General features: G+C 45.7%; 1 protein-coding gene across 1 annotated transcript in view; it reads right to left on the bottom strand.

The window, feature by feature from the left end:
* The window catches only part of MAP2K6 (mitogen-activated protein kinase kinase 6), a 64,040-nt gene extending 54,230 nt beyond the window's left edge, over nt 1-9,810 (bottom strand). The window contains exon 1 of the mRNA XM_075559686.1: nt 9,671-9,810. Coding sequence (XP_075415801.1) covers nt 9,671-9,810 — 140 coding nt within the window. The remainder of the gene's footprint in view (nt 1-9,670) is intronic.
* Nucleotides 9,811-14,154: the final 4,344 nt, after the last annotated feature.

The following is a 14,154-nucleotide window of genomic DNA, read 5'->3' as shown; positions in this document are numbered from 1 at the left end:
TCACTTGTTCCTAAATTCCCATTACTTACCCCTCAGGCAAGATCACCAACAAGTTACTTCTGGCTAGTAAGCACTACAATTCCAAATTATATTCTTCTGTGGGCTCACTCATCTTTAAACGGAGACTTTCAATAATTTACAACTGTCAGTGGCAGAGTTACATGTTGAGCTGCTAACCACGAGATCAGTGGTTCAAACCCACTAGTGGCACCAAGGGAGAAAGTTGAGGCTATCTACTCCCATTAAGATTTAGAGCCTCAAAAACACAAAGAGGCAGTTCTGCTCTGTGCTGGAGAATTTCCAAATCTGTAACTCTCTACAGGAGTAGAAAGCTCTGTCTTTCTCCATTGGAGCTGCTAGTGGTTACGAACTGCTGACCTTGCAGTTAGGAGCCCACCATGTAATCACTACATCACCAGGGCTCCTTGAGTAAGCACTAGACAGGAGGAATTCAAGCCAGAAACCACTGGACCCTAATTGATAATTGCTCCAACCTTGTAGAGGCAAAACCCAGAGACTCTGCTGACTGGCTGGATAAAAAGGAGGTGGGAACAGAATCTAAGAAAATCATCATCGCCTGGCTCTTCCATGCTGAGATGCCTAGAGAGGGAGAGAGAGGAGAATGGATGGGGAGCAGAAAGGGGGACAGTCGAATGAGATGGACAGTGAGACAGGAGAGGCACAAGAAGGGAAGGCAGCCAAGCTAAGCACACCTTCAAAGAGTGAGGTCTGAATGGATGGTCAGCAGGGGACAGGGGCATCGCTGGACTCAAAGGATGTCCCAGCACGGAAGGGCAGCCCTGGGACCAATTGGTAAGTGCTCCCAATTCCAAGGCAGGCAAGCAATCAGAAGGGTTTTCTGACAGCTTCCTGGGATCAAAGCTCTTCTTGATGCCTGTGAGGACTGGTGGATACATCTGTCTTGTCACGTCAACAATTTGGTGCTGCCTGCCTAGGGGCTCTCAAAAGAACCCAGAAGCAGAATCACAGCCAATGCCCTCCCCTTGTGGTCTGCGCCCAGAGCGAGGGCGGGGGAATCCCCCTGGCCTGGGCGAGTCTCCTTCCTCATTTCTGAGCAGCTTCATTCATGAGTCTCTATCAAAGGGAAGCACGGGCCCCTTTAAAACAACATCAAACACACAGGGCAGTCAAACTGAAACCTGATTTTTGCTCTCAAATCCAGTGCCCTATCTCTGGAATTCTTTTAAAGAGATAAGCACGGAAATCTGTACATGAGACAAGGCCCTGGGGATTTGCCACCAAAGACACAGCGGGTGGGAGATGGACAGGGAGGTCCAATGCTGTCCAGTGTTCTTGATCCTTGCCGTCACAGTAAATTCTCTTTCCCTATTTAAAAGAGTGGGGTGGTGAATTACACCCAAAAGCAAATAAATAAGTAAGCCCTCTGTCATTGAGTTGGCTCATCGTGACCCTATTAGACCAATCAGAAACGCTTCTCAGGGTTTCTGAGACTGGAATCCTTTGACAGCAGCAGACAGCCTCATCTTCCTAATTCAGAGAGGCTAGTGCATTTGAACTGCCAACCTTGCAGCCCCAGGCTTAGTCCACGGTGCTACCAGGGCTCCTTGGGATGAATAGAGCATGGAATAGTCTTCTTGGCAGACAGACTCCAGGTGACACCAAGTCCAGTCCAACTCATGGCAGCCCATCATGTGTCAGAGCCGACTCTTGTCCTCTCTGGTTCACGTCAGAGTTTTCATACCACGATGGTGCAGTGGGGTGGGCATTTGTCTGCTACCATCGGGTCAGCAATCAAACCTACCAAACTACTCCGGGGAGACAGACAAGGCTGTCTGCTCCTATAAAAATATCCAGTCTCAGAAACACTGTATCGGGTTACTATGAGTCTCAGTTGACTTGAACGAAGTTGGATTGGTAATAATCTCTTCCCCTCCTAGGCAAAGAAATGTTTTGCAGTTGAGATTTGGCCAACTGCTTGAAGACCAAGACACGTTCATCTATAACCCTTCTTTGAATGCTACCGGCATAGGCTCTAAGTCAAGGGTCCTCAAACTTTTTTAAACAGGGGGCCAATTCACTGTCCCTCTGACCATTGGAGGGCCGGATATAGGTTAAAAAAAAAAACTATGAACAAATTCCTATGCACACTGGATGAGTCGGCTGCTAAGCAGGATAGGCAGCAGCGGCAAAACACCCGGCGGGTCGCATGTGGCCCGCGGGCCATAGTTTGAGGACCCCTACTCTAATCTAACCCCATCCGATTTCTTTCTTTAAAAACAAAGAAACCCTTTTAATGAAAAATAATCATTACTGATACATATATCATTCCATAGTTCAAAGACTTTTTATGGTGAATTGGGTGAAGGTTTACAAAGGGGTTCTCATATCTACAACTCTGGTTTCAACTCATTAACTGCAGTTCCCTCCAAGTACCATCCCCTCTTCTCATCCCTGCTGTGCGTCCTGTTGCCCTTCCTCCATCTTCCCTAACCCTCTGGACTTTGCCCTGGGTTACATGCTGCACCGCTTATCAGAAATGAACACATGAACAAGACCAGGTGCCAACCTGAAGGGTAACTGAGGGACACAGTCTCAAGGAGGCCGCCTTCTCTTTCCAATCAGGAAGCCTGGTCTCTTTTATGATTGTGAGGAGTGCGATCACTCTATCCAGGACCTTCTAACATGATCTTTTTCTGAGCAGTTGGTGCTGGCGGCTGGGAACCAGCTAGTTCTGGCCCTCAGAGTGTGGAGATTGATGTCCGTGTGATTCAAAGAGTGAAGTCAGAATGGAGAGTTGGAAGAGGACAGGAGACACCACCATTCTAAGGGCAGCTCTCGGGGCCATCTGGGAAGTGGTCCCATTTCCAAGGAAGGCAAGCAGTTAGTTCCATTTCCAGGGAAAGCGAACAATTAGTTCATTGGACTGATTGCTTCCATATGGATGTTGACTTTGATTTGGATTGCTCTCCTTCCCTCCTGATGGGGAGAAACCAGTGGTTGTACCTTAGATGGTTGCTGGCTGGTTTTTAGGACCCCAGTCAGTCCTCACCTAAGTAGGATGCAGAACATTGTCCTTGTGAACTATACTGTACCACTAGACCTGAGTATCCCTTGAGACTATGGGCTTGATCCCATAGGCCCAGTAGCTCATTCTTTGGAGGGATGTGCTTATGTCTAAGATGCATGCTCCTGGATGCTCCAACACCTTCATGGGTATATTTGTACCAAAGATAAATACATACGTACATATATGTAAATGTAGAGATTTGTGTATATGTATGTCTGTGTACATATAAATACCTTCTGTCAAATCTCTATATATGCACGGGCATGCTTCCACTCTCCTTTTCAGGTCTTTGCGTCTGTGTGTCTATCTAGGTAGATACTCATAACTCAGCACCTACTTCTGGGTTGTAACAAGGTTGGTCTCTGTTGCAGTTCACTCTTGCAAACCTCCCAAACTCTTGTTGAGCTCCAAGGTGTCATGGGCCCGAGGTGAATTACACCTTCAAAAGATGGCTCTGAAATTCATTGCCATAAGGATGTTTTTCGTTGTATTACAAAATGCCTCCTTAAAAAGACCCTTAGGGGAAAAAATGTGTTGCTATCTCTTTCAGGAAGAGTGAACTATTCCTACCTAAATGATCTATTTCTCCCTTATGGATGACATGAATGATTTGCTCAATGCTTCTCTTCCCTTGGCTACAAAGCCTACGGCTAAACTAGGTGCTCATATGCATCTCTGAATCATTTTATTGGGGAGTTCTATTTTGTTTGAGTCTCACTCTTTTTATAACATTTTATTATGGGACATTTTAAATACATGCAAAAGTAAACAACTCTGATATAATCAGTCCCTTTTAGTGCTACCACCCTCTCCAACAATTACATGGCCCATTGGTGTCATCTACCATTCACCCACTTTCTCAGACATTACACTATTTCATCCATGAATATTTTACCAAATGTGTATAAAATAAATTGACTTAATTTTTTTCAAACCTAAACAAGAAAGCAGTAATTTCTTGTTCTGAGCCATTTCAAAATTGTAAACGTCTCACAAATATTATTGTCAATAGTTTAAAAGGACTGTGTGTTTGAATCAGGATCAAAATTACACCTGTACTTTACAATTCGTTTGATAAGCTTTTAAAATCTCTTCATTGAAGGGCTCACTCACCATTTCTTACTGACTTACTTTCCCTTTCCCACTGCATTTTTTTTTGGTGGGGGCAGGTTTGGGGGAAATTGGGTCTTTCATTGTCCTGTTAAGTTTCTTAATGCTTTTTCTGACCCTAGCACCTCCTGAGTCACATGTCCCTCTGCTGCTTAAAACTTGATCAGATTCAAGCTTGATTTTGTTTGTTGGTTGGTTTGGCAAGATTGTTCCACTGATAGTCTTACTTCCTTTGAGCTATACTGCTGGATTATAAGCATCCTATTTAAACTCTTGGTGGAAAAATAAGGAAATAGAGAAATAAACAGATAATTCCCTGATGACTTGGTATTAATTCTCTGTGTCAATCGGATATGTCAGCAGGGGAAGCTCACGGTTTCTGATCCCATTCTGAAGGCATGTAATTAAATGGAATGCTTTCATATGTCCATGTGTTCTCTACAGAGAATAGCAGAGAGATGTTTACTTGTGTTTACTGGCTACCCCCAGGCATTTGACTATGTGGATCCTAACAGATTATGCAAATCCTGGGAAAGAATGGGGATTCCAGAACACTTCATTGTGCTCATGAGAAACCCGTACATGGATCACAACGCAGTTGTGCAAAAAGAACATGGGGACACGGCAATGCTTACAATCAAGAAATACATTCATCAGCATCATATCCTCTCTCCACACTTTGTCAAACGCTGTCCTGAGCAAATCATCAGAGAAGCTGGATTATATGGAGAAGACTGTGGTATCAGGATTTGAAGAAGGATCATTAACAACCTGTACTATGCAGATGGCAGTACCTTTCTTGCAGAAAGAAAGGAGGACCTGAAGCACTTGCTGGTGAGAAGCAAAGTTTGCAGCCTTCAGTGTGGATTACAAAACTCAATCTCAAGGAAGCAAAAATTCCCACCACTGAACCAGGAGGTAACATCATGAAAAACAGAGACGAGATGGCAGTTGTCAGAGATTTTAATCTTGCTTGGATCCACAAGCAATGCTCATAGCTGCAGCGGTCCAGAGATTGACACATGGCATTGGGCAAATCTGCTGCACAAGAAGACCTCTGAAAGTGTTCAAAAGCAAAGATGCACCTGGAAGACGAAGGGGCACCTGACCAAAACCATGGTGTTTTCAGTCACCTCATATACACGTGCGTTGGACATTGAGAAAGACAGAAAAAGAATGGATGTCTCCGAATGACGGCGCTGGCTAAGAACACTGAAAGTACCGTGGTCTGCCAAAAGAACAAACAAATCTGCCTTCGAAGAAGTACAGCCAGCGTGTGTGGAAGCATGAATGCCAAGACTTCATTTCATGTTATCAGGGGAGACCAATCCCTGGAGAAGGACATCATTCTTGGTAAAGTGGAGTGGCAGTGGAAACGAGAAATGCGGTCAACAAGACGGGTTGAGAGTGGCTACAAAAATAAGAACAAGTGTGCAGGTGGCCCAGGGCCAGGCAGTGTTTCGTTCTGTTGCACACGGGATCACTATGCATCCAAACCGACTCGCTAACACTGAACAACAACACGTGGAAGCTGCCTGTTCAGGTCATTGGTCTGTTTCTTTTTTTTTTTCTTCGGCTATAATGTAATTTTTATTTGTTTTTTTCTTTTTTTACATTTTATTAGGGACTCATACAACTCTTATCACAATCCATACATATACATACATCAATTGTATAAAGCACATCCATACATTCCCTGCCCCAATCATTTTCAAAGCATTTGCTCTCCACTTAAGCCCCTTGCATCAGGTCCTCTCTTTTTTTGCCCCTCCCTCTCCTCTCCCCCCTCCCTCATGTGCCCTTGGTAATTTATACATCGTTATTTTGTCATATCTTGCCCTATCTGGAGTCTCCCTCCCCCCCCCTTCTCTGCTGTCCCTCTCCCAGGGAAGAGGTCACATGTAGATCCTTGTAATCGGTTCCCCCTTTCCAACTCACTCACCCTCCACTCTCCAAGCATCGCCCCTCACACCCTTGGTCCTGAAGGTATCATCCACCCTGGATTCCCTGTGCCTCCAGCTCCCATATGCACCAGTGTACAGCCTCTGCCCTATCCAGCCCTGCAAGGTAGAATTCGGATCATTTCTATATTCCATAACAAACTCCTGGTCGTTGAGTCAGTTCTCACTCACAGTGACCCTACAGGACTATGTACAACTGCTCTTGCGGGCTTCTGAGACCGAACATCTTAACTGACTATGAAGCAGTGGGTGGTTTTGAACTGCTAGCCTGGTGGTTAGGAGCCCAAAGTGTAACCACATACTATCAGGGCTCTCTGGTTTTATATTAGTCCATTATTGTTGTTTTATTTGTTAGTGAAGACATGAGCCTTTGTGCAACAACACACAAACATGCATGTATGCACTGTCTACGGTTTATCCTATTGTTATACAGATATTAAGATTTGTAGATTCCCACATGACTTGCATTTCTATAAGGCAGGGACTTCCTTCCTTCTCTTCCCAGTGGCTAGAAAAGTTGCCCCGGTATCATTGTGAATCCATCTGTTTATTCCCCCCATTAATTTCAAGTGCCTCTTACATAACCAGTGTTCTTGTGCATCGCTCTGGCTACCACATCCTAAGAAACCCCACTGAATACCATGTACATACTCCCTCGATCCTGACTGCAACCTAGTTCTGCCTCTTCATGCAAAACATGATGAACATGGATGATGTTATCACAGAGGAAGTATGGCTACCATATTCTATGGAATTGTTAGGAATGGGCACTGAATCTTCATCAAACACCCTTTCAACACCTATTGCAATCACCGGGGTCTCAGCTGCCACCATTCCTTAGCAAATACATTTCTTTTCCTTTTTTAAGATTTTTTTAATCATTTAATTGGGGCTCTTACAGCTCATAACAATCCATACATCCTTTGTGTCCAGCATATTTGTACATATGTTGCCATCATCCTTTTCAAAACATTTTCTTTGTGCTTGAGCCCTTGGTATCAGCTCATTTTCCCCCTCCCTTCCACACCCTCCTGAACCCTTGATAAATTATAATTATTTTCATATCTTACACTCTCCCCTGTCTCCCTTCACCCATGTTTCTGTTGTTTGTTACCCTCGGTGGGAGAGGATTATACGTCGATCATTGTGATCGGTTCCCCTTTCTCCCCCACCTGCCCCTTTCCCTCATGGTATCATCGCTACTCCCATTACTGTTCCTGAGGGGGTTCTCTGTCGTGGATTCTGTGTGTTGAGAGCTCTCATCTGCACCAGTGTGCATGCTCTGGTCTAGCCGGATTTATAAGGTAGAACTGGGCTCACGAGAGTGGGAGAGGGGCATTTAAGAATTAGAGGAATGTTTTATGTTTCGTCAGTGCTACACTGCACCAGCCAGACAGTATTTTAAAGTATCCATTCTTCCTCTGGTTCTGGCCTCACATGCTTTGCTCACGTTCCACTTTTCAAGGTCCTTCAAACTTGCTGTAGGCGGTATTGTCTCCCTTTAGTTGTTTTCCTCCCCGTGGGGACCTTCTTTGAAGATATGGAAAAACAAAACAATCTTCAAGCTTATGTAGATTGCCAACGGGTCCTGAATACTGAAAACCATCTTGAAAAAGCAGAACAAAGTGACAGAACTCTTACTTCCGGCTTCTCAGCCTCCGGTCTCACAGCAGCATGGGCTCTCCCCACTTCAGGCGGGGATTTCAAACATGCCCCCCTGGTGACTCTACTTCCTTGATGGTCCCCGGAATTCTCTGTCTACTGCCAAGATGTTCATCATCACAGCGAATGGCTTGGATGGAGGTGTGGTTTTTGTCTTTCGGCTGACCATACCCCGTATTTGGCAATGATGATCACTCTTGGGAAGCTGTGCGATTGAGGCAAGATGTCAATGATGACAATGGAAGGTTCTTGGGGCAGCCAAGACCTCAAGGCTAATCAGTGACCGACTGTGGGACCACGAACTACTCCTCGTGACAGGTGAAGCTGAAGCTGCCTCCGCCACCTTGGAGATGGGAGACGGCGATGGCTGTGGTCCTTCGGCAGCTGTGGTCCTAGCCTCTAGACACAAGTACATTTCTTATGGCTCCTTTTCCCTTGTCTTTCTTTCACCCACCTCCTTTTTATGCTCCTCTCTTTTTCTGCTCATTTGCCCCCACACCATCTGTACCTTTGTCTTTTTATGTTCTTCTCAATGATTTTCCCCCTTGGCTTGCCAGAGCACCCAGTGGTTCCACATTGCCACTGGGAGGAGGAATATGAATGGTTGGCTAATCGCTAGACCAGTGGTTCTCAACCTGTGGGTCGCAACCCCTTTGGGGGTCAAATGACCCTTCCATAGGGGTCACCTAAGACCATTGGAAAACACATATTAACATATATTATATTAAGATGTTACCCATGCTACACCATGCTTCAAGACAAAATCACTTACTTTTAAAAATAAATATTTCACAATATATATAATTACATATTGTTTTATGATTAATCACTCTGCTTCATATGTTCAATTTGTGACAATGAAAATACATCCTGCCTATCAGATATTTAAATTGTGATTCATAACAGTAGCAAAATTGCAGTTATGAAGTAGGAATGAAGATACTTTTATGGTTCGGGGTCACCATCACATGAGGAACTGTATGAAAGGGTCGCAACATGAGGAAGTTTGAGAACCACTGCTCTAGACTCATGAAACATCTAGAAAGTCACAACTTTTGCCAGTTGCATCAATTCAGTTCCAAACTCCTGGCCAGCCCCTGTTTTAAAGTAGAACTGTGTTCTATGGTGCTTTCAGTAGCTGGAGGTTCAGAAATACATTGTCAATTGTGCCTTCTGAGGTGCCTCTGAGTGGATTTGAACCACCAACCTTGTCTGCCACCCAGGGCACAAAGCAATCGGAGTTGAGAAGTCAGCCACAGGCCATAAAGAATGGACATTGGTAGATGGGTCCATCCTGTTCCTTGGTACATACTCTTCACTAGAACGAAAAAGAGGAGCGACTGGCCTCCTCCTCGGCCTTTCTTTCTAACTCAATGCCATCTGGCCAGGGAAAAATCTTAAGGGAGAAATGTAACCCTTTCCCCGGGTCTGTGACAAATTCTGAAATTCCCCCCATTCTCTGCCAGCAAGAAACAAGAGGCTACAAAACCAGGGCCAAAGCAGTATCCAGAAACACGACAGAGTACTTTACCCTGGAGGCCCAGCCCCCCAGCCTGGAAAACCTCCTGAGACTCCTCTGCCCCACGGTTGTTTCTGCGATGCGAGTCTCCTTTCTCTCTGGGGATGCTGGACTTTTCAGGAGACGTGGTTTGCAAACCACAGCCTGGTCAAGGACCAGAGTGGCCTTAGCCTTTTGCTCTGCCACATGCTTTCCTGGCTTATGACCGCTCCCACGGGTGACACTCCTGGTTAGAAGTTCGCAGCAGCCAATGAAAACAAATGGCTTCAGAAACGGCTTCAAAGAGAAGGACAAAACTTAAACGTGAAATGTTCTGAAACGGGAAACCTTCTCTGCCAGAAGGAATGGCTCATTTTCAAAGCGGCTTACCGTACGCAGGTGTACTTGTGCTTCAAGATGGTTTCAGATCCTCGGGTAACCCTTAGGAGAAAATCCCACACGCCTGGACCAAGACTTCGAGCCTGCTTTTTCACTCCTACACAAACCATCACGGCCACCGGCAGTGCCATAGCTCAGGGTGCCGGATGAAGCAGCGTTTGTTCTCTGCTTAGGTAATAAGTCTGGGAGTTCTTCCAGACAGTCACCTTGAAGCATGGAAACCAGTGACTTTCTAAGACAGAGCACCAAATGTTCAAAAGCAGACATGTCCCCTGCTGTGCCACGCGGGTGTTCCCCCAGCCCGTGTTCTGAAATGCAAAGATGTAAGACCCACATTGATACTCATACAGTTTCCCCAAACTTGTTTTAATGACAAAGAGCACTGTCGGCCATAGGGGGCCATGTGCTGGGCTATTAGACTCAAGGTACCCACCAAGGTTAGGGATGGCGGATGGAAAACCACTCTACATGGGTCTGTGAAGAGAAGCCTACTGGGAGGAGCCCAGCCCACAGCCTGTATTAGCTCTGAGACAGTAGGAAGTTGGTACCCTAACTCTCACTCTTACACTGGGAAAAATAATATCTAGTTTCCCGGGTTTAAAAGAGCTAGTGAATATATAGTGTGTTACTTGATAAATGCAGGTTGAATAAATGAATGCCCAAAGTTACCGGGACAGCTACCTTGCTTTTTTTTTTTTTTTACAAGTATTGTCCTCTTTTTTTAATTGAATGTTATTCTCATTGTGAGAGATTATACACAGTAAAACATACACCAACTCAACAGTTGTGATAGAGGGGTTTTTTTGTGTTAACATGGCTCCCGTAGGAACATGTAAGCGGAGGTTGGCCTATTGATCAGGTCATAGCTTGATTGAAGGGTTACTGAGATAAATAGCTCTCTGGAGCCTCTTTCACGCTCAGCTTTCACCTTCCTGTTGACAAGCCATGTGGAGCCACACTGAGACTTCCAAGAGCCCTGGAGATGTGTCCACCACCATTGGATCCACAATGGCCTGTGATCTTCCTTCATTCTGCATCATTGCATGTGGCTACATGAGTCTGAAGAGGGATTTATGGACTAGTATCGGATTTATGGAGAATATCACACTTGTGGACTGGATCTGGACTGGGCTGGGAGGTTTGCTTGATAGATAATTATTTCTTGATATAAAGCTCTCTCTTACACATATATAAATGTCCCTGGATTTGTTTCTCTAGTCTACTCAGACTAATGCAATCCTGTATAAACCAAAAAATAAATCCAAACACACTTCCAGTAAGGCCATTTTGATTTAAAGCCACCCTATAGGACAGAGTAGAACTGCTGCCTGTGGGTTTCAGAGGCTATAAATCATTAATGGAACAGAAAGCCTCATCTTTCCCCCTCAGAGAGGCTGGTGGTTTCAAACTACTGACCTTGTGGTTCTCAGATCAACTCATAAAACGGCACAACGCCAGGGCTCCTTCTTGATCCCATCATTCTTAAAATAACTTATGTTCAAGGCAGGGTTTTTATTATTATCAGTTAAGTTAAACTCTGGTTGGATTCTGAAGACTTCCAGGATGTTTGGGGTTACAGGTTTAAGCATGAGCTCATGACATTAGTTTCAAGGATTCATCCAGCCTTCGTGGCTCCAAGAAGTCTCCAGTCCATGGAAACTTGAAATTCTGTTCTGCGTTACCACCCTTTTGATCAGGATTCATCTGTAGAATGTTGGTAGCAAAATGGTCAGCAGTAGTGACCAGGCAGCATGCAGTTCTTCCGGTCTGGTGGCAAAGGAGGCGTTCATGAAACAGTGAACCACACATTCCATGTTCTCCTCCCACTCCAGAGACTCCTTCTTCCTCCATCACTGTTTCTCAGGCAAACAAAACTCAGTGGCACCCCAGATGGCTACTCACAAGCTTTCAAAGGAGGCACTTTGTTATTGATGGAGTCTAAGGAGCCTTGCTTGGTGGCACTGAGGGTTAGGCATATACTGCAGTATATTTATGGGGTCTTTGTGACATGTTGTGTCTAGTGTAAAGCCTTTTCCGTGATTTAATTTCATGATTGCTACCATGTAAGAACAACAGTGAGCATGGCCTAGGATCAGCAGGTGTTACATTCTGTCGTACAGGGCGGGGGGTGGTGGGGAAGAGGGGTCATGGTGAGTCAGCACCGAGGCCACAGCACTTAACCACAAATCTTTGGGCAGAAAAAAAGAGGAAGGCCCTCAACAAGATGGACTGATACAGTGGCTGCAGCGATGGACTCAGACAGAAGGACCATTGTATGACAAGTGCAGGGCCGGGCAGTGTTTCCTTCTGTTGTACATCAGGTCACAATGAGTCGGAACCGACCGGACTGTACCTAACCAACAATGCCAACTGTAACGGCTAAGTATTATTTCCTCCGTGTCACGACCTACGTTTCATATACAAGAATCCCGGGCGGTGTGATGATTCGATACTTGGCAGCTCACTGAAAGGACGGTGCATCAAACTTGCTAACCTCGCTGTAGGAGAAAAACATGGACGTTCACTTCTGTAAAAAGCACAGCCGTGGAAACCCCGGACGGTGTTTCTACTCTGAGCTATATAGGTCTCTAGGAGTCAGGATTGTTTGGCTTGGGGGGGGGGGCGGTGGGCTCAGAGCAGCAGAGCTTGTACAGATGTGAGCAGCCAGCTGTCCTGTATAACTGTAGCCAGTGCCTCAACTGAAATGACTCTTCATCACAAGTCAGTTGCTACCAGCGAGTAGAATTATGATGACAGAGTCACGTCGGGGAGCTTTCTAAAGTCTGGAGTCCACGGAGCAAGTGCTGGATCAAATGTGTTCAGCTCGCCAGTCCTGTTACTCCCAGGCCCAGCCTTCACCAGCCCTCAAGCTGCCTGAGCTATCGTGACATAATTTAGGTCTATGACGGTGGGAGTGGGTAACTCCACTACTCAATCAGAAAGTTATTCCAGGGTCTCTACCCAAGATACATTTAACCTCTCTGGACTTTAGTTCCCCCCAAGGCTAAACCCCTATGTGATTCCCCATGAAATTGGAACACCTTGGTCCCTACCTGGCATAAATTATATTAACAGAGAGGCAGTTGTTAAGTGAAGCATGGGACTGTTTGAACAGTGTGCCCTGCTTGCAAGGCGCCGTGTCTACGCCGCTCACTCAAAAGTGGACAGAAGGTCTCGTTGCCAACCGATGCACTCTTTGATCAGTTCTATGTGATTGTGATCGAACACGGATGCCTCTCTCTACCTGGAAAAAAGACTTACCTGTCCCAGATTAGACTACACACATAAGGTCTCTGACGATCTTGAATCTGTCTTTATGCCAGAAACCTCAGCATTCAATCCCATCAAAACAACAACAAATATCACTGCCATTGAGTTGACTCTGACTCACGCCCACTCTATAGACAGGGTAGAACTGTCCTTGTGGGTTTCCAAAACTGTAACTCTGTATGGGAGTAGAAAGCCTCATCTTTCTCCCAGGTAGTGTGTTGATGGTTTTGAACTGCTGACCTTGTGGCTGTCAGGGCAATGTATAAGCACTGCACCACCAGCGCTCAAAATCAAATAAATACACAAGACCAGATACATCTCCATGGACCCTCTGAGGGACCCTCTCTCTGGGAAGGACTCCAGTGTCTTAACACCCAAGACTTTATTTTCTTTCCCAGCAATACCCCAAGGCCCCAAGAACAAAACAAACGCCCCAAACGAGAAAACTCAACCACGCTTCCCATCAAAAGGCAGACTCACTGCATCTGGTCAAATAAGCAGACTATAAATCTGCTGCTGGTGGTTAGCCTACTGCCATAATGCTTGGGGGTGGGAGTGGAGGTGGAGGTGGGGGGTATAGAAGAAATCTGTCCTCCACCCTGGTGCCACCTCGTTTCTCTCTCACATTCTGGATTCTCAGCATGAGAAATTTCAGACTTAATTTTAATAGAAGACTCTTCTCCATATCACCTTAGCCCCTTCATCAAGAACGCAAAGGACATGAACATGGGGCAATGCCTAGGCTTCTCCACAGAAGCTCGCTGTGAAACAGACAAACTATAATGTACTTGGGAGGAAATCAGGGTCTAGGGAACGTTCTGGCATGCGGGTTTATGTCCATGTGGTGCGTACATCTTCCTGAGAGATGATCAGAGATTTGAGCAAGAGTAAAGTCAAGACAAAGAGGCCAGTAGGGCGAAGGGACAAAAGAAGCTAGAGACATGCACAGAAAGGATGTCCCATGGCCCCAGCGGGGACTGTGGAGATGAGCCCTAGAGCCCAGCGGAGAGAAGCCAGCCTCCGAGAAAGAAGCAGAGGGTCTCTCTGGAAGAAGAGAAGGGAAAAGAGCAGTCAAGGCAACAACAGAGAGGTAATCCCGAGTGCAGAGAAGTTGAGCGAGGCGCTCAGTATTGACGTATCACAGGGTGTCCTGCCAAGATTTCCCACAGGGTCCTAGGTAACACACAGCCAAGAGCCATTACACG

Source organism: Tenrec ecaudatus, chromosome 10 (assembly GCF_050624435.1).
Source record: "Tenrec ecaudatus isolate mTenEca1 chromosome 10, mTenEca1.hap1, whole genome shotgun sequence".
NCBI classification, from domain to species: Eukaryota; Metazoa; Chordata; class Mammalia; order Afrosoricida; family Tenrecidae; genus Tenrec; species Tenrec ecaudatus.
This window is presented reverse-complemented; position numbering and strand designations above follow the sequence as displayed.